Source organism: Leptonychotes weddellii, chromosome 13, assembly GCF_054177405.1.
Source record: "Leptonychotes weddellii isolate Sample4059 chromosome 13, ASM5417740v2, whole genome shotgun sequence".
Lineage (NCBI taxonomy): Eukaryota > Metazoa > Chordata > Mammalia > Carnivora > Phocidae > Leptonychotes > Leptonychotes weddellii.
The window spans coordinates 76,789,854-76,813,268 of NC_138381.1; the positions used below are offsets into that span (position 1 = coordinate 76,789,854).

At 46.8% G+C, this 23,415-nt stretch overlaps 2 protein-coding genes across 3 annotated transcripts in view; both read left to right on the forward strand.

Annotated features, from left to right (window-relative positions):
* Window positions 1-13,164, forward strand: part of ATP6V0A2 (ATPase H+ transporting V0 subunit a2) — a 40,694-nt gene extending 27,530 nt beyond the window's left edge. The window contains exons 14-20 of one of the 2 annotated variants that reach the window (XM_081802386.1): window positions 1,277-1,395; window positions 2,036-2,246; window positions 4,192-4,311; window positions 5,811-5,930; window positions 7,639-7,756; window positions 8,410-8,581; window positions 9,625-13,164. In XM_081802386.1, coding sequence (XP_081658512.1) covers window positions 1,277-1,395; window positions 2,036-2,246; window positions 4,192-4,311; window positions 5,811-5,930; window positions 7,639-7,756; window positions 8,410-8,581; window positions 9,625-9,724 — 960 coding nt within the window. In that variant the 3' untranslated portion in view covers window positions 9,725-13,164. The other variant, XM_081802387.1, reaches the window with a different exon arrangement.
* Window positions 13,165-13,841: 677 nt separating this feature from the next.
* DNAH10 (dynein axonemal heavy chain 10) overlaps window positions 13,842-23,415 on the forward strand; it is a 128,870-nt gene continuing 119,296 nt past the window's right edge. Inside the window, exons 1-5 of the mRNA XM_081800959.1 lie at window positions 13,842-14,067; window positions 16,421-16,504; window positions 19,907-20,007; window positions 21,064-21,172; window positions 23,223-23,338. Of these exons, the coding sequence (XP_081657085.1) occupies window positions 13,854-14,067; window positions 16,421-16,504; window positions 19,907-20,007; window positions 21,064-21,172; window positions 23,223-23,338 (624 nt within the window). The 5' untranslated portion in view covers window positions 13,842-13,853. The remainder of the gene's footprint in view (window positions 14,068-16,420; window positions 16,505-19,906; window positions 20,008-21,063; window positions 21,173-23,222; window positions 23,339-23,415) is intronic.

Below are 23,415 nucleotides of genomic sequence, written 5' to 3' on the forward strand. Positions count from 1 at the left end.
GAGAAAGAAAGTTCAAGTGAGGGGGAGGAGGAGACTGGGGCATAGTACTGCTTCTTTTTGCCTTAGTTTAACTTTAAAATCAGCATTATGCTCATATGGTTCAAAAATAGACCCAAAGTGTGTATTTTGTGTATGTACAAGGTCCAGCTCTTCTGAAAGGTCTCCTCTGCCCTGTCCTTATCCCCTCAGTACCCCTGGCTCCAACCTGGGAACTGCTGGGGTTGTATCTCCTCCAGGTTTCTTTATGAACATGCAAATACATCTTCTTTCTCTCCCCCTTTCTTTGCCTAAAAGATCGTTCTGTACCCAGTTGTGTTTAGCTTAGTCATCGGAGAGACTTCCATGTCGTGTTGCCGGGTGGCGCTGTTGCTGGTTTTCCTGCTCTCCTGCCCTCTCCTGCCCTCCATCCTGCAGTGACCACCGTCAGCTGGCTCTTCCGTGGCTCCAAACTGTCAAGCTGAAGTCAGCTGAAAGACCTTTCTAAAATCTTATTTCCACTTAAAAAGAAGGAGTCTTTCTGTCCTAAGAGGTCCTGTTTCCCTTTTCCCAATCCCCCGAGTGAGGGACTGTTAGAATTATTTTTTCAGAGAGTGAGAGAAGCCGTCCCAGCGGACCCTGGAGGGGCTGGGGCAGGGAGCCCCGGGGAGTTCACCCGGCGCCCCTGGGCCTTATCAGCGCGGTTTGGCTGCTCGTGCACTTCTGCTTCCTTCCTTCCTCTCTCCCTCCTCCTCTGGCTCGCCCTCTCTCTCCCTCATTCTCTCCCCTCTCTCTTCCCCCTTCCTCCCTTCCTTCCTTTCTGTTAAACTTTATTATAAAATGCACATACACAGAATGTATAAAACATGTATGTGAAGTTACAGCATGCATACTTGTACGGCCCCTGCCCAGTAAGAGACCCCGGGACCTGGAATGTGTCCCCCTGGCACCAGCTGTCCCCAAAGGGAACTTCCCACCCCCCGGACTCTGTGTTACTCTTTCTCTTGGGCTTCCTTTTAGTATTGCCTCAGAGGCTCGGATCCTTAGACACAGTATTGTTTCATTTGGCATCCTTTGAACTTTATGTTAAAGATAGAATTGTTTGTAACAGTCTGTGGCCCTGGTTTAAGAAAATCAGTGGTTCTCAGATCGGAGGCTTCAAGAAGAAAGTCTGAATGTTGCTTTCTTTTTAAATCTATAGCTGCCTTTTGATTTAAGGTAGGAAATTTGTCCAGTGTCCCCTGTGTGTCCTCAAGCAGTTGAAGGAAGTTAAAGATGTCTTGTTTTGTTTTGTCTTCAGATTTGGAACTTGGCCACAAATCGTCTCACTTTTCTAAACTCTTTCAAAATGAAAATGTCTGTGATTTTAGGAATTATTCACATGACTTTTGGAGTCATTCTGGGAGTATTTAACCACTTGTAAGTACAGATTCTTTTTTTTTTTTTTTTTAAGCAGTATTTATAAGCCAAGCTTGGTATTTCTTAAACTTTGCTTCTTGAGGGTAGACTGTATGGGTCTTAGAAGCAGCTGGTGTGGTGGTGTGTTGTTTGTTTGATTCTGTGGTGATGATACAGGTTTTTGACTGTTGCAGTGATTCATTTATTTAGCAGATATTTATTTTTATTGAGTGTATAGTACTGCTGGGCACTGGTCTAGGCTCCAGGAATCGAGTGGTGCTGAAGACAGAGATTAGGTTTTGCCCCCATGGAGTTTGACATTCAAGGGAGGGAGGCATGCAACATATACATTCAGTTTATTTCCGGAACTAATTTTTGTTACACTCTTTTTTTCATTTTATAAATTAGAAAACTATTTGTTTACTAGAGCTAGTGTGTGAAGAGGAAGAGGTTATATTTTCTTCCTCTAACTGGACCTGATGGTGAAACACCAGCATTTTCACTGTGCTCACATCTGTTTTCTTCATGGATGTATCTGAATCCTATATGAGTTATCAGAAGACGAAGGATGTTCTGCTGAGATAGGCCTTGTCACAAAGAATTGAAGAGTAATTTACTCTCCAAACTGGCTTGGGGTTTGATCGATTCCTTTTTTTTCTAGGCATTTCCGGAAGAAGTTCAATATTTATTTGGTTTCTGTCCCAGAACTTCTCTTCATGCTGTGCATCTTTGGATACCTCATATTTATGATCATCTATAAGTGGCTGGTTTATTCAGCAGAAACCTCCAGAGTTGCTCCCAGCATTCTGATTGAATTTATCAACATGTTTTTATTCCCAGCTAGTGGAACAAACGGTCTTTACTCAGGGCAGGTAGGTAATGTTCTTTTCCACTCTTAGGAACTTAAAGGAAGTCCTCCCGAGAGACTCTTTGTGTTGATCAGTGGATGATTGAAGGGGCTTTCTGCAGGCCTCCCGGGCACGTAGGTGCTTTCCGTTTCTCTGGATGTGATCACAAGAGCTGCCACCCGGCTCTGAAAGCTGTGCTGGGGCCTCTGGTTAGGCAATATAATCTGAACTCGCTGCCGCTCAGTAGCCATCAGAACTGCTGGGAAGAAAGTGTATTTCTAGAGGATTTCTGAGGGCTGGCGAATCCCCCTGTTTTTCTAGTTACTTTAAAATCAGTCTCTGACTAAGCCTGGGCATCACGGAACTGGCGTCTGGACCACAGCACGTGGGCCCTCTCCCAAACTGGCTTTTCTGGAATCGTGCACCCGCACTGTGGCATGGTGGCAGAACGTGGGCTCGGGTGACGACCCTGCCTGCGAGCCCGGTTCTGTCACTTCCTCGAAATGGAACTGTGAACACATAATCTGACTCCTCCGTGCCTCAGTTCCCTCATCCGTAAAGATGGGAGTGAGAACAGGACCCCATTTGTAGCCGAGAGTTAATACGATCCAGTCCTTGGGGAGGTGCCTGGCCCGTGCCGTGCTCGCTCGGGGCGGACGGTCTCCGTGCGGGCGGCGGGCCGCGGTGCCCCTCCCGGAGGATGCTGCTGCAGGCGTGGGCAGATCCTCCCCATCAGTACTGTTGCAGCCTCTGTCCTCTCGAGCTGTAGGTTTTGCTTTTGTTCTTTAAAAACCTTGTTGACCCTGCAAACGGAGCGTTTGGTTTTGTTTTCCACGTTCCACGGACAGCTGCGTTTTAAGTCGGATTTGAGGTTCAGCTTGCTGCACCGTGGGCTCCATTGTGAGCTGCGTGCGTACGTCCTTTCTGAATTATTTGAGTTTCAACTCTTACTTATGTTTCTCCCGTTTGTGGTTTTTAAATTGTATTTCGTTGTTATTTTATTGAGCCTTTATAGAACGACGTAGATGAGATGAACAGCCAGCAGGGAGGTGAGGGGGACACAGGTGCTGTGGTCAGAAAGGTCAGCGAAGGGAACTACTTTATACATGTCCTGTGCGCCCGAAAACGTGCTTCCCGTGACTCTTCCTCCTTACCTCACAGCAGCCCTCGGGGTGGGTGCTGCCGTCCCGGTGGCTCAGGGCAGACCTGGTCACTCAGCGGCCAGTGGGGCCCAGACGTTAACCCAGTCTGCTACCTCCTCCTAACGTGTACCCACGCAGCGCATACGGCTCTGGGAATCTGTGTAACGAACGTGAGGACGGCCACAGACGAGGGAGAAGCCGGGGACAGTGTGAGGCCTAGTCATTTGTTTCCATAGCCACTTACAGATCCCTTAAAATCATGCAAACTGCAGTGGCTGTGTAAGTGTGAATATGCTTTGCTCTCGATTTATTTTTGGGTAACTGTAAATATCCCTACTTTTTAAAGAAAATTTTTTAGTTTTGTTCTGAATCCTCTTTTAGTATTTTTCTCATGTAAAAGTGAATCCGCTTAACTGTGTCCTCACATTCCTCAAGTAATCTTTAAAATGGTAATAAAAAAAAAACAGAACAAGAATATAAAAAAAAAATGAAGAGCTTGTGTTTGTATTCATCCTCTTAATGGTATTTTCAGAAAATTATTAGCTGGAGTTTGACTCTGTTTACAATTTTCTTATTCATTCCCTATGGATCTGAACTGAGTGATACTTTCCCACTCTGTCAGTAGTGTTACTCATCGGTTCTGGAATTCAGCTAGAAGTTTAGGAAAAGATCCACTGGCAGATAGAATTTGGCTTGTGTTTACTTTCTGTTCCTTGTTATTGTGAAGAAGGAGACACTGTCCGTGGTCTTCACTCACTGAGTGCACCAGTGACCCTGTTCGCACATCTTTGCATCCTAATTGACTTGCCCCGCTTCTGCGCCCACAGGACCACGTCCAGAGACTGCTGCTGGCCGTCACGGCGCTGTCCGTCCCTGTTCTCTTCCTGGGAAAACCACTCTTCTTGTTGTGGCTGCACAATGGGCGCAGTTGCTTCGGAGTGAGCAGGGTAAGCGCGAGTCCGGGTGTGTGTTTGCAGGTGGCGAGCGGAGTCCGGTTTTCGTTACACAGAGATGAGTCCAGAAGACACCTTTCCGAGGTGCTCCCTGCGCTGCAGGAGCTTCTGCGGCGAGCCTGCTGTGTGCGGACGAGTGCGAGCCGCCCCCCGAGCAGCGGGCCCGCTGCGGCTTGGAGCGCAGTCCTTCGGCACGGTGGTCATCGTTAAAGCGTTTTTGTGCCTTATTCTGGATTCTTGACTTTTTTTTCTTTAAAGTGTTTTTTTTAATGTAAGTAATATAACTAAATTATAGAAAACAGGGAATGTAGAGAAAGCGGAGCCTTCCTCTGTCCCTCGGCTAGAGCCAGGATCACCATTTTGCTAGATTTCTTTCTAGACTTTTCCTGTGTGTCCGCTTCCTCATTTTATTTCTTTAAAAACTACTGTGATAAAATAGACGTAACAAATGCTTCCATTATAACTATTTTTGAGTGTCCAGTTCGGTGGCGTGAAGCACATTCACAGGGCTGTGCAGCTGCCATCACCGTCCATCTCCAGAATTGTGTCATCCTCCCCAGCTGAGACCCTGTCCCTGCGAAACACTGACTCCCCATCCTCCTCCCCGATCACTCTGCCCTCTGTTGCTGTGAGTTCGACCCCTCCAGGCTCCTCATGGGCATGGACTCACACAGGATTTGTCCTTTTGTGCCTGGCTTGTTTCGTGGAGCACCATGGCCTCCAGCTTCATCCAGGTCACAGCAGGTGTCAGAATTCTCTCCCTAAGGCTCAGTCATATTCCGTTGCATGGCGGGACCACATTCTGCTTATTGGTTCATCCATCAGTGGATGCTTGTGTTGTTTCTGCCTTTTAGCAATTGTGAGTAATGCTACTGTGAACACAGGTGTTTGGAAATCTGTCCAAGTCCTTGCTGTCAATTCTGTTGGATACGTACCCGGAAATGGAGTTGTTCGATCACACAGTCGGTCTGTGTTTAATTTTTCGAGGCCCCACCATGCTGTTCTCCACAGTGGCTGTACCATTTTACATTCCTACCAGCAGTGCACAGAGTGCCAGTTCCTCCACACCCTAAATGATACTTATTATTTTTTTAATAATGGCCATCTTAATAGGTGTGGTATGCTCATGTTCTTGTAAACAACTTTTTAATGTTATTTTTTTGATTTCAGGTTTTTATTTAAATTCTAGTTAATTAATACATATGGTAAAATTGGTTTCAGGAATAGAATTCAGTGATTCATCACTTACATACAATACCCAGTGCTCATCATAATATGTGCCCTCCTTAATGCCCATCCCTCATCTAGCTGATGCCCCACCCACCTCCCTCCACCAACCCTCCGTTTGTTCTCTGTCATTAAGAGTCTCTGAACAACTTTTTTATTCTCAAAGAGCTGAATCATTAAGAGAAATGAAGGGGCTCTGGCTTTGGATTTGTCACATCCTTATGATTTTAAAGGCAATGACTCTGCATTCTTTTGGTTGTTGTTAGAGTGGTTACACACTTATCAGGAAGGATAGCGAGGAAGAAGTTTCTCTGCTGGGAAGCCAAGACATAGAAGAAGGAAATAACCAAATGGAAGATGGATGTAGAGAAATGACGTGTGAAGAGGTAATCTTCTCTGTTACTATCAATAACATTAGATTAGAAGCCAAGCTCTTGGGTGCCTGGCTGGCTCAGTCGGTAGATCTTGGGGTGGTGAATTCGAGCCCCACATTGGCGTAGAGTTTACTTAAAAAAAGAAAAAAAGTGAAGCTTTCATAGAGATAATTACCATTAGAACAACGATAATAATCATCTTAAAAAAACAAAAACAAAAAACAACCCCCAAACACCTGTGACACAAAGTTTCCCAGATGCTGCTTTGGTCATCTGTTTGTCAGGAAGGTTCTCATTTTGTTTTTTCAACCTCACAGTGGGATTTATAGTGTTAACATTACACGCTGTCCTGCAAAGTGACTTAAGGTGCCATGAGCATTGCTTTCAGAAGAATCTTGTCTCAGAACTTTTTCGTAGATGTAAGGAGGAGACCTGCCTGACACTGGCTTCAAGGCGAGTCTGCTGACTGGCTCACGTCAGGACAGGAGCCATGCTAGCTCCAGGATGATTGGTTTCCGGGTCTCCAATTCCAAGAATTCTGGGTTGGTTTTTCTTTGAAAGTTTGTTTTACATTCTGAAGCCAGTTGGCCCCACGATTTTGGAACCTTGGCCACAGCTAGCCCTGAGCTTATTTTCTTCAGTCTTTCGGTCAGAGAGAAAAGCACTCTGGGCTGATTGTTATATTAGGAAGAATCCCAAGGAAGTACTGTGACTGCCTGGCGGGGGTCACTTGCCCTCCCCATATAACAGCAGCTCTAGTAGTCTGCATGGGCCGCCATAACCGCAGAAATCGACTGCCAGAAGTCCAGGTTCGAGATGTTGGCAGGGCCGGTTTCTCCCGAGGCCTCCTTCGGGGCAGATGGCTGCCTTCTCAGTGTGTCCTCACAGGGCCTTGTCCTCTGTGGGCATGTGTCTGTTCTTGTAAGGACACCCACCCCTATGACCTCTCTTCACCTTAATGACTCCCTTCAAGGCCCTATCTCCAAACACAGTCATACTGGGGGTTAGGGCTGCAACACAGGAATTTGGAGGGGGACACACAGGTCAGGCCCATGACAGCTGTGGTTGGGGGATGGGGTGAATGGTGGAAGAAGCAGGTTCCCCACAGAGAAGGGAGGCACAGTCCTGGGCAGATACAACTGAGCCATTTCTGCTACTCTGGTTTGCTTCATGTTCTTGGAAACTTCATTTGGCCATCTGATAAAGACTAAACAAAATTTCTTAGAATCAACATTTTGTAATTATGATGTAATTTAGTGTTTTAATTTGGGCCGACTAATGATTCATAGGATCATAAAAAAGACCAAGAAGCAGAGCTGGAAAGAGTGTTGGAGGCCTCCTTCACAGGGTCATACAGCCTTTTTTGCCGTCAGGGGCTCCTCTTCACAGTTTCTCCTTGTTGGGCTTGCATGTGTCTCTCAGACATGCACAGTTAGTCAGAGTCTAGCTCCTGAGTCACATTGGGCTGTGAGGACAGTTCCAGTCCAGTGCCCTGTGGGAAACTGAGGCCGGGGGAGCCACTCTGTCGGTCTGTGGTAGAGCTGTGAGTAGAGCTCAGATCTTTGACTCACTGTTCCTCATGCTCCGGCGTGTTCTCCCCACCATCCCAGAGGCCACTTCTCTCACCGAGAGCGTGGGAGTGAGAGTGGACCCACGGGTAACTTGTGGGAGCACACGGGCAATATACCGGATCTAACACATGTTGTGTGATCTCTCCCAGTTTAATTTTGGAGAAATATTAATGACCCAAGTGATTCATTCCATCGAGTACTGTCTGGGATGCATCTCCAACACCGCTTCATACCTGAGGCTCTGGGCTCTCAGTTTGGCTCACGCACGTAAGTTTTTGCTTAGACCTGCAGTTCCCCAACTCTATGCTGAGACACCCCACAGTGCCACAGTGAACCCTTCGGGAGGCACTGTGGGAAATTTCACATTTCTTTTTTTATTTTTTTTTTTAAAGATTTATTTATTTATTTGAGAGAGTGAGAATGAGAGAGAGTACAGGAGAGGGGGGAGGGTCAGAGGGAGAAGCAGGCACCTCGCTGAGCAGGGAGCCCGATGCGGGACTCGATCCCGGGACTCCAAGATCATGACCTGAGCCGAAGGCAGTTGCTTAACCAACTGAGCCACCCAGGCGCCCCTGAAATTTCACATTTCTGAGGGAAGCCCAGTCCCATCTTTCAGATGCTGTGCGAACTAGTATTGTGTGGGGACAGAGCCAACCCGACCCTGGTTTGGGTTAAGCTCTCTCATTGGCAGGCAGGCCTCAGATTTCTCTGGCATGCCCCATCTTCCTCAGGGTGTGAGATGATCAGGGGCTGGTTAGCTTTTGCACGAGAAGCAGATTACATCTAGATTATGTAAGTATGTATATTATTTCGTGGATAATAATTCAGAATTGTCGGAAGGAAACCTGGTCCCACGAGCTAATTGCAGTGACTCAGTGTGTGTAAACAGAAGTGAACTCTGCTAACTGCCTCCCTTGCAGAGTTATCCGACGTCCTGTGGACCATGCTGGTGCGCGTGGGCCTCCGAGTAGACACCACTTACGGAGTCTTGCTGCTGCTACCAGTTATCGCTCTCTTTGCAGTTCTGACAATTTTCATCCTTTTGATCATGGAAGGCCTTTCTGCATTTCTTCACGCCATACGCCTCCACTGGTGAGTGTGTAATTTAGCTTTGAAGCTGTTATTTAAAAAAAAGAACCCCTTCCCCACATGTATATATATAACCCCACACAAATATGGCCACTTAATTTGGGCTGGTTCTTGCCTTCCCTACACTGGGATCTAGATTCAGATCCCCTGAGTTAAAATTGTATTTTGTTTCTGAAGTATTATCACTGACCAGTAAAAGTTTATGCTTGCTGAATACCTTTGTATATATAATACTTTTAATTCATTTGGGGTCTGAAAGGTTACTTTATCTTATTGTAAAATAAAATTCTTACATATTTCTTAATGGTTTCTAGTATGTGTCAGATCAGTTGTCTGTGTGTGAAGGTGCCAGGCTGGAGAGAGGGGCGTGTCTGTGTGGAGTGCGTGAGGTGGTGTGATGGGTTTGTGTTTCCATTATACACCAAGAAAGGCCACATGGGGCAGGGTGTGTGTGTGTGTGTGTGTGTGTTTTATTTAAGTAAAAACATTTGTGCAAGATGTACGGAATGGGGCGCCTGGGTGGCTCAGTTGGTTAAGCGACTGCCTTCGGTTCAGGTCACGATCCTGGAGTCCCTGGATCGAGTCCCACATCGGGCTCCCTTCTCGGCAGGGAGTCTGCTTCTCCCTCTGACCCTCCCCCCTCTCATTCTCTCTCATTCTCTCTCTCTCAAATAAATAAATAAAAATCTAAAAAAAAAAAAAGATGTACGGAATGGAAGCAACTTCAGCACAGGAACTTTTTAATTTTTTTGTTTTTTATTTTTATTTTTTTTAGAGATTTATTTGACAGAGACACGGCGAGAGAGGGAACATAAGCAGGGGGAGTGGGAGAGGGAGAAGCAGGCTTCCTGAGGAGGAGGGAGCCTGATGCGGGGCTCGATCCCAGGACCCTGGGATCGTGACCTGAGCCGAAGGCAGATGCCCAATGACTGAGCCACCCAGGCGCCCCTGTTTTTTTGTTTTTTAACTTATACATGTTGTTTTAAGAAATGTAGGAAATGTTACAATCTTTCATTAATAAACTGAATTTTTTTTTTTTTTTTTAGGGTAGAATTTCAGAACAAGTTCTACGTTGGTGCAGGCACCAAATTTGTTCCTTTCTCATTCAGACTACTTTCGTCGAAATTCAGTGACGACATGGCATGATCGAGTTGCCGTATCTAACAAGCTGTCAAATTTATGGAGAATTATCATGTTACAGAATTTCACTTACGTCAGAGTTACGATAGGAAAAATTCCGTCTTCGTTGATTGCCTTATGATATAGCCAAATCATTCTGTAAGATATACCTCTTCCTCATGTTAAATATTTTGTAAAGTTTATCAATTTCAGATAGATAAATTTCTTTCAGTTTTTACGATGAGCACATATAAGTTAAGGCCAAAAGTTATGTTAAAGTTATTTTTAAAAATATAGGCTTGGAGGAGAGAAGCGGTTTTGAATGGCTAAGTGAAAATGGTCTTAGATACTCAATTCCTTTTCACCTTATTAGAAAAAAAAAGTTATTCTGTCGCTTGACATTGTCAGATAATATTTTCCAACAGCTGAAGTTTAGTTTTTTAAAAAATTTAATGACGGATAATCAAAAGATTCACATTCTGCTTGATTAAAAGTATGTAAACATTTTTTTATTGTATGCTATCTAGAACTGCAAGTAGGGGATTGTTTCTACAATTTTGCCTTGTTTTAATAATTGGGGAAAATGGGATAAAATAACGTACAACAGATGGTTATCGCACTTGTATATTTTTAAAAATATTCTTACCCTGTTATCCTTATATAAAACCAATTATGATAATTGTAATGTTTGAAAGATAAACTGTATACTGAGCCTTAAAACCCAGTGTGACTGTAGAAGATACAATATGGATGTGATTTGAACTTCGAGACCAGCTTGGCTGATGTTACTGATGTTACTGAACCAAAAGGGGTTTATACTGAGTGAAGGGAAGAGAAAAAGTAGTGTTTTGTATATTTTTATAACAAAATATAAATTAAGATATTTTACCATGAAGAGATTGCACCTGTCCTTGAGAATAGATAATTATAATTTTTTACTTTCAGACTAATTCTAAATAAAGGTCTGATAAAGGTATTAAGAGTTAAACTTTCAAACACTATTCGGATCAATTGAAAATTAATTCTTATAATCTTTAGTTTAAATTAATCTATTCACTTGACATTTAGTTTTGAATGAATTTGGGTCAGTCCTACTGAACATTTTAATCGGTGCAGACAGCCCCTGACTTAACAGTCATTTGATTTAATGAATTTTGAATTAATGATGGCATCAAAGCGATTAACACATTCAGTAGAAACCGTACTTGGAATTTTGAATCTAGACCTTGTCGCGGGCTTACGATCCGCGGTCCCATCCTGTCCCGCCTGTGATGCTGGGCAGCGGCCGCCGCTCCCCGTCAGCCACGCGATCACGAGGGTCACAGACGCCACGTGCATCGTCTGTCACCGTCAGTGCCTAGTCAGGTGATTTTGTCCAGCGGGAGGCTCACGTCGGTGCTCTGAGCACGTTGAAGGTGGGCCGGGCTGAGCTGTGGTGGCCGCTAGGTGAGGTGTGTTTTTCACCTGATGCATTTTCAACTTAGGATGAGACCCCATCGTAAGTCGAGGAAGATCTATATTCTTGTAAATTATGTTCATTTTTCATATTTTACTGTAATTGATTTTAGGTAACTGTTTTCAAAAAGAAATCTGCAGTGTTCTCACTTTCTTAACATTTTGAGGAATGCACATGAAAAGGCCTGTTTGTCACCATACTCCTTCACCTGGCTAGTGGCAGAGTTTGGAATTTTCATTCCAAGCTGAGCTTGTGGTAGCCCCGAATCTAAGCGTATCTTCTCAAGTAATGTCAAGACCTGTTTGCTGAGAGGCAGGAACTGAGCACGCTGACGTAATTGTGACTCCACCATTAAACCTTTCTAAGTGTAGTAAATGCTCCATGCCGCTTCTGGGAGCTGTTACCCAAAACCAGTTTGGAGTGGCTGGGTTTTGTTCCTCCTATTACAGTATCAAACCTAAAACGATGCTGATGAGACTCTGGGAATTGATTCTGTTCTCAGAGTTGTTTCCCTGGAAAGGTGTATTGTTGGTTGGACACTTCTTTTGGGGGAATACAAAATCTCAATAATGCTGCCGAGGTTGCAGACTTGTCCCCCACCAGTTGGCATCTTTATTACTTTATTCCAAGGAACTGTGGTAAGAAAATGGTAACTAATCCATCCCTAGGAAACCCCCAATTTCAGCGCACTATTAACTGATTAGTAAACAAGAGACAACGTGGTGTCTGCTGGAATTTTTTAGGGCCCCCTCTGGTAACTTGTTATGGGCCAGTTGGTAATTCTAAGTAACACCTCTTATCATGATATAGAACAGAGAGGGGAGAGTCATTTTTTAATTGAAACCTATGTAATAGTATTATATTCTACATAGTTATATAAAAGAATGTATTAATAGTCTAACATCTGTGAACTCTCTAGAAATAGAGTTTGATGGTGTCTTTTAGGCACCGGGGACATTTTTTTTTTCCCCTAAATCTATAGGTTCCAATGTCATGTTACCAGAGCAGTTGCTGTGCTTTGTTTTTAAGTTGTTTGGTAGAACCATTACACATACAATTTTCAAGACCGACTCCATTCCCTTAATAGCAAATATCCAGAGGAAAAATGGTCAGTTGTCTGGATGATGCTAAATATCTGTTTATTTTCCTAAAGAGGACATGTCATGATAAATGGCATGACGGCCACATTTTCCAGTTTTCATTCAGATGTTCATTCTCTGTGTTGATGGAGTCCTAAAATAAAAATCCAAGGGATTTCTTCAGGAAACAGAATTTGATTTCATCCTGCAAGGGTAAGGAATGTCCTCATGGTGACATAATTGTGATCAGTTAAGGAGCTCAAAGGTTGTTCTGATGATCACGGTGAGCTTTCCATTCATCGCAGATTGGACTTTGAAGAGCCTCACCTTTCACTGAATGCCACTGTGTCCTCATTTCCTGAGTGGGTATTTTATAAAAACATTCTGTTCTCAGTTTTCAGTCTGCAGTAGTTTAATAAGCCATAGAATATAGCTTAGGTAACTCATGATATTTATGAGTTAAATATTCAGATATTTTCGGACCTGATTCATTTTGGAAAACAAAAAACTTCTATAACTGTTGTGCAGTCTGCATTTAAAAACAGTAAATTTCTTCATTAAAATTTTAAAGCCAAATTTGCTTGCATGCCATCTCGTTTATCTCCGGTAAGGTTATTAAGAAATCTTACTTCAGGATGATGAAAATAAGGCAGTTCCAAGTAATAGTTTTCTAACAGCCAGGTCATTGATGCTGAGCTTTGGTTTAGAATTGTAAGAAATACTTCGAACATTCCACTTGTTCCTTGATGGGAAAATCCAACAGGAAGGCTAAGTTCTTAGAGTCAGCCTTGTCATCTAGAGACTCAGCTCTGTGAGGGGGAAATCACAGTCACTAAGTTAAAGCTCCACAAATGCACGAAAGGACAATTTTGCATCTTCCTATCAGTATTGAACTTCCTTTTACTAATGAAAAATAAATATATTTTTTAAAACATGGGTGTTTTTGCTTTATACATGGCTGGAAAGCCAAAACACTTGGCCCCTTCCCTGATCCCAAATGCCAGAAGTCACTTGTCCCTTCTTGGGTCACTGTCCTCCCCGATCCTGTGTGCAAGGGTGAACCTGCCCCTTCTTGGAACTCTTCGAGAAGTATTTGTTTTTCTGAGGCCCTTTGATCCATAGTGGCTGGGGGCTCAGGCAGTTAGTCCCGCCTCGCCTCTGACTCTGCGCCTGCCACCTCCCCTTGCCTCTTCCGTCACCTCGCTGGTCTCGGCGTGCTTAGCGGCACCATGGGCGGGACGCTCGCCCGCGGTGGAGAGGATCCCAGGAGGCGGCCCCGGGGTCCGCAGTCGGCTGTCCCGGGAAACAGCGCTCCGGCGGCTCCTGGCGGTCCTCGTCCCTGCGCGTCCCGGGAGCGAGCGTGCTGCCGGGCTGCTCCGCTCGGTTTTCCGGTGGGACGGGCGGGCCCGGGTCCGGACGGGGCCCGGCGCCACCCCCACCCCCTCCCCGGCCTCCCGGTCCGCGCCCCTGCCAGCGCGGGGGCGGGGGCGGGCGCGCCCCGGGACCCAGCGGACGCGCGCCGGGTGGCCGTTGCCGGGGGCGCCCGTTGCCAGGGGCGTCGTTGCCACGGACGCCGCCCGTCGCTGGGCTCCTAGGGCGCCATCGGGCCCTGCGCGGCGCCATGGACGACCTGCGGGTGCTGTGGATGCGCGACCGCGTGTACGCGGCCTTCGGCATTACAGACCCCCGGCTCTTCGAGGAGCTGCTCAACCGCAACGACGGCGAGGTCGAGGACCTCATCCTGCACTTCCTCAACCAGACCAGTGATGAGGAGGGCGCCTTGACGCTCTTCTTTTACCGCAAGGTGGTGCCCGAAGAGGTGGAGGTGGAGATCGGTGAGCCTCCCCGACGCGGCCCGGACTTCCTGCAGTTCGGCGGCTGCTTTCCGAGCGGCGTACCCTGACACCTGTTTAGCCCAGTGTCCCCCGGCTGGATGTCCCTGTTCTTTGTGGAAGCAGATTTCAGTCCCCGGGGTCATTCCTGGACCCTCGAAAGGGTACTCGGAAGTCTGCCTTGGACTGTGACCTGTTTCTGTGCTGTCTCTGACTCGCTTCCCCGTTCTTTCCCTCCTTTTCTGGCTCCTCTCCACCGTCACCACGTCATGAGGATGCCAACGCATCCCCCGCTGAGCATCCTGTCCCTAGAGACTCACAGCTGCCGATCCTGGAGTCACCAGAATGGTGTTGGGTTCTAGACAGAGGTGGGGAGGGCGGCCTCCTCCCCAGCTCTGTGGCTCACACTGTCACTCTCTGCTTATGAAGACACTTGGGAAGTTTTATTGGATCCTTTATGGCGCTCTGGTCTGTTCACAGGACCTGGAGTGGGGCCAGTGCATGCCCCTCCATCCCTCTTTTCTTTTTTTTAAGATTTTATTTATTTATTTAATTGACAGAGACAGCGAGAGAGGGAACACAAGCAGGGGGAGGGTCAGAGGGAGAAGCAGGCTTCCCTCGGAGCAGGGAGCCCGATGCGGGGCCCGATCCCAGGACCCTGAGATCATGACCTGAGCTGAGGGCAGTCACTTAACCAACTGAGCCACCCAGGCTCCCCACCATCCCTCTTTTCTATTTCTGTCCTTGCCCCCAGTTAAGATTTCTCTCTGCTCCCAGTTAAAAATTACATGAATGGAGACAAATAGATGCTGGTGGGGGTGGTGGTAGGAAAGAGGGGTGTCTGTAACTAGGAGCAGCCAGCCCAAGATGCTGTTCAATTGGTAAGTGTGTATTTCTTAAAATAAAATGGAATCAGGCTGTATATGTCATGTAATGACTCACTTAAATTTTAAAAAATGACACTAAGTATTACTGAAGGGCATTCTCTTAAAAATTCACATGACATAGAATTATACAAAGTAAAAAGTGAAAAAGCAAGCCTTCACTATCCCTTAAGTCCTACTCCCATTCCTGTAGGTAACCACTATTGTTAGTTTGTCGTGTATCCTGCCAGATCTTTCCCTGAATCAATCAGTCAATCAATCAATCATCTATATCTTCTCTATATAATAAGTTTCTAAAATCAGTCATACTATATATATTATTTTGTGACTTGTCTCCCTCAAATGCATCTTGAGAATTTTTCATGTCAATACCTATAGAACTACCTAGCTTTATAGGTTTTTAAGTACATTGATATACCACATTTTATCCATTCCCTAATTAATGAACATTTATTTACCTTTCCATAGTATTTTTTTCACAAACAAGGTAACAATGCACATCCGTCTTTGCACCCTGTGTATTTCTGTGGGAGAGGTTTATAAAAGCAGAATTGCTGGTTTCCTAGGTGTGTGCATTTACACGATGGATAGGCTGCCAGACTGCTCTGGAGAAAGGGCCTCCTGGCCCACACCCAACAGTGGCCAGGTGCCTGTTAGCCAACAGTCCTGCCAACATTGGATATTGTCAGTCTTTTTAATATCTGCCAATCCCATAGATGAAAGGGGGCTGCACTTGCTTAATCTATAGTACATTTTTTAAAAGAATTATTTATTTTGGCGGGGGGAGAGAGAAAGAGAGGGAGCGTGCAGTGGGGGAGGGGCAAAGGGAGAGAGAGAATCCTGGTGCGGACTCCCGGCTGAGTGCGGGGCTCCACCTGGAGCTTGATCCCAGGACCCTGGGATCATGACCTGAGCCCAAGGCAGACCCTTAATGGGCTGAGCCACCCAGGTGTCCCCTATATTACATTTTAAATAATAATCAGTGGAGTTGAGCCTCTTTTTTATGCTTGTTGATCACTTATATTTCCTGGGGCTGGTGGAACCATCTGATCATTCTGCGACCTTGACCTTCATCTCCTGGGGAATTTGCACAGATCTTCCTTTGGTGCCACTTAAAGTTGTCTGGGGTAACTGGAACATTCCGGTGTGACTATTGGTTCAGAAATTGGCGCCAGTGCAGGAGGGCAGGGAAGGAGGAGCAAGGAGGCAGAAGGCTCCAGATGGGCAGGTGGCAGGTGTAACAAGCCCGGAACTCGCACCCGAGGCCCGTCTTAACGCGAGAGGAGCAGGTCTCCCCCGCCCTCCAGCGTCTTAGGGTGCGGGGCGGGGTCGCGAGGGGCGGGAGGGGAAGGGGCTCCCGCGTCCTCGCCCTGACCTTGCCCGGGGGACTGTCGCAGAGCAGTGGCCTCACGTGTCTCGTGTGGTGGGACAGCCACGTGTTACTTTTTTCTTCCATGCTCGAGGCGGTCAAGAGGGCGACGTGCCGGTGGCGACCGAGGAGGAAGGCGAGGAGGAAGAGGAGGACGCTCAGAAAGTAGAGTCGGGGCGTGAGTCAGGTGAGGGGCGGGGCTCCTCCGCGACTGGGGGGGAGGGGACCGGTGTGGGGTACCGAGCGGGGTGCTGGCTGTCCGCCCTCAGCCCTGAGGCCCCAGTGGGCCGTGCGGGGGTGGGCAGGTTCCCGGGGAGCACCTGCCTTGCCCCTCGGGCCGGGGCCTCTCTTGACTTGCACGCGCATCCCTCGTGGCTCTGCCTCCGTGGGGCCCAGAATCTTCCTGTCCTTACTCTTGTAAAGGCGACAGCCACCGGATTTAGGGGCTGCCCTCTCCATGACCTCCTCTTTCACATCCGCAAAGACCCTCTTTCCAAATAGCGTCCCCTTCTGAGGGTCTGGGCGGCGTGACTTCGGGGGGGGGGCGCACTCTTCCACCCAGTACAGTGCAGGGCCCGGACCCCCCAGTCCTGTGCAAGCCGCGTCTGGGAGCTCTCGCCCCGCGGTGGGCGCTCTGTTGTGTAGCCGCGGCTTCCTTCCCGTTGTGCCAACCACACGCGCCGCTGCTTTGGGCTGATCTGAGGCTCGACTGGAGGCTTTCACTGCTCCTCAGCGGACACGTCCGAGCTGGAGAAGTTGCTCTAAGTACCCCTGAGCGGCCCGACCTGCTGGGCCTCTGCAGGCTCTGTGTCTCGTCTAGGGGTGCGGTGGCTTCATCTTCAGGCTTTGACCCAGTTCTCCCGCCTCACCTTTTCTTTTTCTTTCTTTTTTTGTTGTTGAACGATTTCATTTTATTTCTAGTGTATTTCTACTATTTATCTAACTGAGCTTTCTTTTTGTCCTCATTCCTGAAACTTTTTATTTTACCCTTTTTGGGGGCGGGCAGTTGCATGTATTAAGTTTTTAAACTTTTAATTTCAGTATAGTGTTATATTAGTGTCAGGTGTACAATATATTGATTTGGAACCTCCATACATCACCTGGTGCTCCTCAGGACACGCGCCCTCCTTCATCCCCATCATCTGTTTCCCCTGTCCCCGCACCTGCCCCCCCTCTGATAACCATCAGAGTGTTCTCTATAGTTAAGAGTCTGTTTCTTGGTTTCTCTCTCTCTTTTCCCTTTGTTCATTTGTTTTGCTTTTTAAATTCCACATATGAGTGAGATCATAAGGTATTTGTCTTTCTCTGACTTATTTCACTTAGCCTTCTACTCTCTGGCTCCATCCATATTGTTGCAAATGGCAAAATTTCATTCTTTTCTATGGCTGAGTAATATTCCATCGTGTATATATACCACATCTTTATCCATTCATCTGTCGATGGACACTTGGGCTGCTTCCATAATTTGGTTATTGTAGATAATGCTACTAGGAGTGCATGTATCCTTTTGAATTAGTGTTCTTGTATTCTTTGGGTAAATGCCCAGTAGTGCAATGGCTGGATTGTAGGGTAGTTCTTTTTGTTTGTTTAAAATCAATTAATTAACATATAATGTATTATTAGTCTCAGAGGTAGAGGTCAGTGATTCATCAGTCTTATATAATACCCAGTACACATATCACGTACTCTCCTTAATGTCCATCACCCAGTTACTCCATCCCCCACCCCTCTCCCCTCCAGCAACCCTCAGTTTGTTTCCTAGAGTTAAGAGTCTCTTATGGTTTGTCTCCCTCTCTGATTTATTTTTAACTTTTTGAGGACCCTCCATACTGTTTTCCAGAGTGGCTAAACCAGTTTGCATTCCCACCAGCAGTGCACGAGGGTTCCTTTTCTTCACATCCTCGCCAATGTGTTTTTAATTGTAGCCAGTCTGACAGGTGTGAGGAGGTATCTCACTGTGGCTTTGATTTGCATTTCCCTGAGGCTGAGTGATGTTGAACATCTTTTCATGGGTCTGTTGGCCCTCTATCGGGGGCAGCATTCTTAGCCAGGGGTGACTTGGGCCCCCATGGGGCATTTGGTGATGTCTGGAGACATTTTAGTTGTCACGACTGGAGGGTGGGTGCTGCCGGCATCTGGAGGGGAGAGGCCAGGGATGCCACTGAACATCTTAAAACGCACAGGACAGTGCCCGCAACAAAGAATGATTCAACCTCAAACACCAGTGGGGCCGAGACTGAGAAGACCGTGTTCCGGGCCATGCACGTCCCCAGCAGAGCTAAACGGCCCCCATGCCACACTTACCCCGTGATTCACCTGCCCTTACAAGAAGCAGAAGCTGTAGGTTAGACACTTCACTTTTGAAAGATACCGAATATTTGAAAATCAGAGGGAAAAGGGGTTTTTTGGCGACGGGCTCTGTCTCTGCTAGTCCTCCTCCTCTCTTCAGAAGCATTCGTTTTTATCCACAATGTGGTTACAGATCGGAGGGAGAGGACTGTGAGGTCAGAAAGAGAGGTTGTCCGTTCATTCTCAGAAAGGCTAGCTAGGCTGAATTTCGATAAGACAGACGGTGGGGATGAAGGCCACAGCCACACTTCCTGCGATGTTCCACGAAGACACACCAGTCAGTCTCTGGACGGGAAAGAACTCCGTGGAAGGAGGCTGCTTGGGGAGAAAAGTCAGGGAGGTCTTCTCGACAAAGCAAATTAACGTTACTTCCAAGTGGATATTCAAGTGCATTTTTTTCTTTTTATTGTGGTAAAATATACATAACCTAAAACTTAACCATTTGAACCAAGTCTAGGAGTACAGCTACACTCATTTGGTGCATTTGTAAGTGTGTTTTTGGCCTCAGGCCGTCACTGCCAGGCACGGAACCACACCACCACTGAATTCTCCAGAGTCTCACCACTAGATGTTATTGTCCCCATTTTATGGATGAGAAAACCAAAAGTAGACCAGGAGACCCCACACACTGATTTGATTCCCAAGCCACCCTGGGGTCATGTGGCGCCTTTTGCACTAAGAGCCAAACCGTTTTGGGGAAAGCTCTCCCTTCTGTGTGATCACTGGACTCGTCAGTAACTCCCAGGGCTGTGACCGACAGGCTCTGAGGTTTCCAGATCTGTATCGGTAAGAGTAGACTTGAGAGATACACATTCATTTTGTTTAGATTTATTTTCATCCCCTACCAGTTTCGAGTTTCATAGAGAAAATAGAATAAATGCTAATATGTGAGCTATCATTCTCGTCCTAATAATAAAACTCCCTTTTAAAGTGAAAATCTCTGAGAAGTCACACATTGCACACGGTAGCTGGGACATGCACACGCGTGTGCGCACACACACACGCATACACATTAAATTTCCGGCTGAGAACCCACCCATCAGAAATACAAAGAACTTTCGCCATTATAACGTACATCAAGGCTCTGATGGGATTCATTTGTAAAAAATGTATGTATAGCTTTTGGGTAACACGTCTGTTGAATGAAATATGCTGTTGTACAAGATGCGGGTCTGGTCTTGATGGCAGGAAATCTACTTTTCTGCTTATTTCAGTTTGCACACTGAATAATGTTTTGCAGCCAAGAATTTGCAGGTGAGAAACGATTCTGTAAATCAGCCTATAATCGACATAGAGAATGAAGAAGCGGGCGAAGAGAGTTTAGAAGACTTCCCCGTCAAGGTACTTTCGGCTCTTTCTCCTCCTTGGTGGGGTAATGGGAATTCCCTCCCCTCTGATGAGTCTGTGTAACTGACTTTCATATTTGAGGGAACCTATTTGGAGTAGAGATGATGGACTCCTGTGTTGGGAGTCCCCACAACTACCCTCAGATTGAATGATTTGCTAGGCTGACTCACAGGACCCAGAAAAACTTTTATACTCGTGGTTACAGTTTATTGCAGTGAGAGGATGCAGAGTAGAATCAAAGAAAAAGGTATGTATGGCAGAGTCCGGGAGGAAAAGGGGCCCGAGCTCCCGGTAGCGTGGCCTGGATGTGCTATTTCTCCCAGCAAGTATGTGCGAGAACACATAGGAAGTCAAGGAAGCCCACCCAAGCCTTGGAGTCCAGAGTTTCTACGGAGCATCTATGGGTGTGAAGGGCCGGTCTCTAGCCTGCAGGAAGTCAAACTGATATAAGGTGACCGGGGCCCCAGGCAAACAGAAACAGCCATTCACCACCCATCATGTTGCTAGTATAAACGACCTGGCATGACCCAAGGCCCCAGGTATACAAAGACACTCACATCAGGTAGGCTTTTCAAAAACAGAGGTGATCACCCAGGAGCCTGTGAAGGGCCAGCTTGAAAACCTTTGGAACACACCGAGTTTGGACAACCCAGGCCTGCTGAGTTAACCTTTTATTTCACAAATCCCAGAGGTGGAGCTTAAAGCCAGGATGTAAGCATCGAGTCTGGCCTGTGCTAAATGAAATTACTCTGATCGGCTCCATGAATATACCCCACCCCCGAAACCAAATTCAAGCCCGTTTGTTGCAATTTACAGCCTCGGAAAGCTCTGTCTGGACTTCCCAGGTCAAGTGTGGCTGCATCAGCCAGTTAATAGAAGAGTCAGGCTGAGTGCTCAAGTCTGGCTGCCTTGTCGTGCACGTGCTAGGGCCCTTTGTCAGCCGGGAGTTCAGAAGGCACAGAGAGGAGGGCTCAGGTGGGCCTGAACGCTAGCTTGTCTGGGTGAGTGAGTGTCTCTCAGCCTGATGTTTTTTTGTCCCCCATGTTTCAGAGAACTGTTAAGCACATTGTGGATAAGACCCATCTCTATGTGCTGTGTACTCCTGTTCCTGAGGAGTTTCTGGACCAGAATGTGGTGTATTTTCTCAGAAATACAAAAGGTATATTTCTAGTGTGTGTGCATGCGTGTGGGTGAGTATGCCCCTGGGTGTGTATCTGTGAGATTCTTAATTTTTACACTTTCTTGAGAATACAACCTTTTTCTTTTTTTCCCAGGCCAGCCAATCCTCATTACTCGTGGGTTCCCTATTTGTGAATTCACCTACTTGCTCACGCGTTTTCATAACCCCCAAATCAATCCTTGCCGAGCCTTGAGGTCATTCGTGGATGTGCATGGCATGGGGAAACATTTGACTTTTTTTTTTTAAGATTTTGTTTTTTAAGAAATCTTTACACCCAACGTGGGGCTTGAACTCACGACCCCGAGATCAAGCATTGCATGTTACAGTGATGAAGCCAGCCAGGCACCCCTTAATGGGGAAACATTTGAGTCACTGAATCTGTGTGTTCCTGGCTGAGGGTGGACTGTCCTTATTGTTATCTCTTTAGTGCCGTGGTTTTCACATTTTTTGGTACTTTTTGTTGGTGGTTTCACTGTTTAAAATGGCCTCAAGCATAGTCCTGGAGCACCGTCCAGTGTTTCTGAGCGCGAATTAGAGAAGCGTAGTTCAGGCGTGAGTTATAGCGTAGGCTGAGTTCAGTGTTAACGAATCAACCGTGCACATTAGATAAGTTGTCTTTAAACAGAAACACAAATAAAGCCAGGTTATGTGTTGATGGCTGATGAAAATGTGACCAGAGGCTGCAGGAACTTAACCTCGGGTGTCCTGCAGGAGCAATGGCTGGGTATTCGTTAATTCCTTGTTCGAGGAGACTTCACGGAACAGAACTACCAGGAATAATGAGGACTGGCTGTGTGAATATATTCTTGGTTCTGTTGTAACAATTAAAGGGAGAGAGATGCAAAATGATGTGATCCTGAGTTGTAGGATGAGCTCTGGGGCTTTCTCCGTGTGGCCATGTGATTTAAGACAGAGGAGCTGCTTGGAGACCAAGTTCATTCCTCGGGGTAACTTTTGGGCGGGATGTTCCCACTGTGCATTCCTGCTGCATTCTGGGAGCCACCTGGGCATTTCTGGTGACACTCCCGGCCTCCCAGTGGTTGCCACTCTCCTGTCTCTTCTGACCCCCGGCCCTTCCTCTTGCCTTATTTAATCCGTGCTGACTCCGCAGTCTTCCTGCCTCGGTTTCCCCCGTTCCTTCTGCCTTTGCCTCCGTGGAGGCGGTGCAAAGCTATGTTTTAGGACTCACAGTAAATTCCAGAGCAAACATTATGTGGCTTTCTTTTTTCTCTTTTGAACTTGGATGGCGTTTTTGGGCGCACAGGCCGTGAGCAGGACAGCCGCGGCGTCCCCTTGGGCTTTATTACTGCTCACTCTCATCATCTTGTGTCTCTATGGTCGTCTTTCATTGAGCTCAGGCTCTCTTTCTTTCACATTCTGGGTTCTTACGTACTTTCCCTTTAAATTTGAGTAAAGAGGAGTTTGATATACAGAAGCGTAGTGAGGAGAGGATAAAGTCTACACAGATGTGGGTCCGAAGCCAGCGAAATGATTGCCTTGGTTGATATATTTGTCGTGTTTCTGTTTTGTTTCCCAATGAGGTTGAGGGAAAGGCCCAAGGGACCTTCAGAATGTCTCCCATGCTCATTGATGTTTGGGTGGAGTAAAGACGTGTAAAATAAAACCCAGCCGAACGGTTGGCTGTCACCAAATCTGTCTTTAAAAATACTCGTGACTCAGAAGGGACTCTGGCGATGAACTGGAGAGGCGTTGCTAGGAGTGGGGACCCAGGCAAAGCAAGGAGCCCAGCAAACATTTCTAGAAAACACGAGTGTGTCTATCCGCTGGTCTGGGTAGCTCTGTTGTGCTACTGGTGGGAGCCCGGGGACCCCAGCACGTCAGGTTTCCCTCAGTGTCTCATGGGCCGAGGGATTTGTCTGACTAGACGTCAGCATCATTTTGAGTCTGTGCCTGGAACATTCCTGGGTTAGCTACTCAGGAAGAAGGAGCAGATTCGCCGGGTACTTGGGAGAGTTACCTGCCTGCCACCTCCCCGCGTGACTTACCCTCTGTGTCTGTTCCCACGCAGAGATGATCTCCGAGGCTACAGACATGAAGGAAGCCATGGAGATCATGCCCGAGATGCTGGAGTACGGAATTATCAATTCTAACGTGCTTCCCTTTCTGAAGAATGTCGTATGTCAGGTAACCGTGGACAAGGGAAGGGGTCTCAGCATTTTGTAAGATTCAGGCTGTCTGGTTCGTTTCCTCCACACATAAGG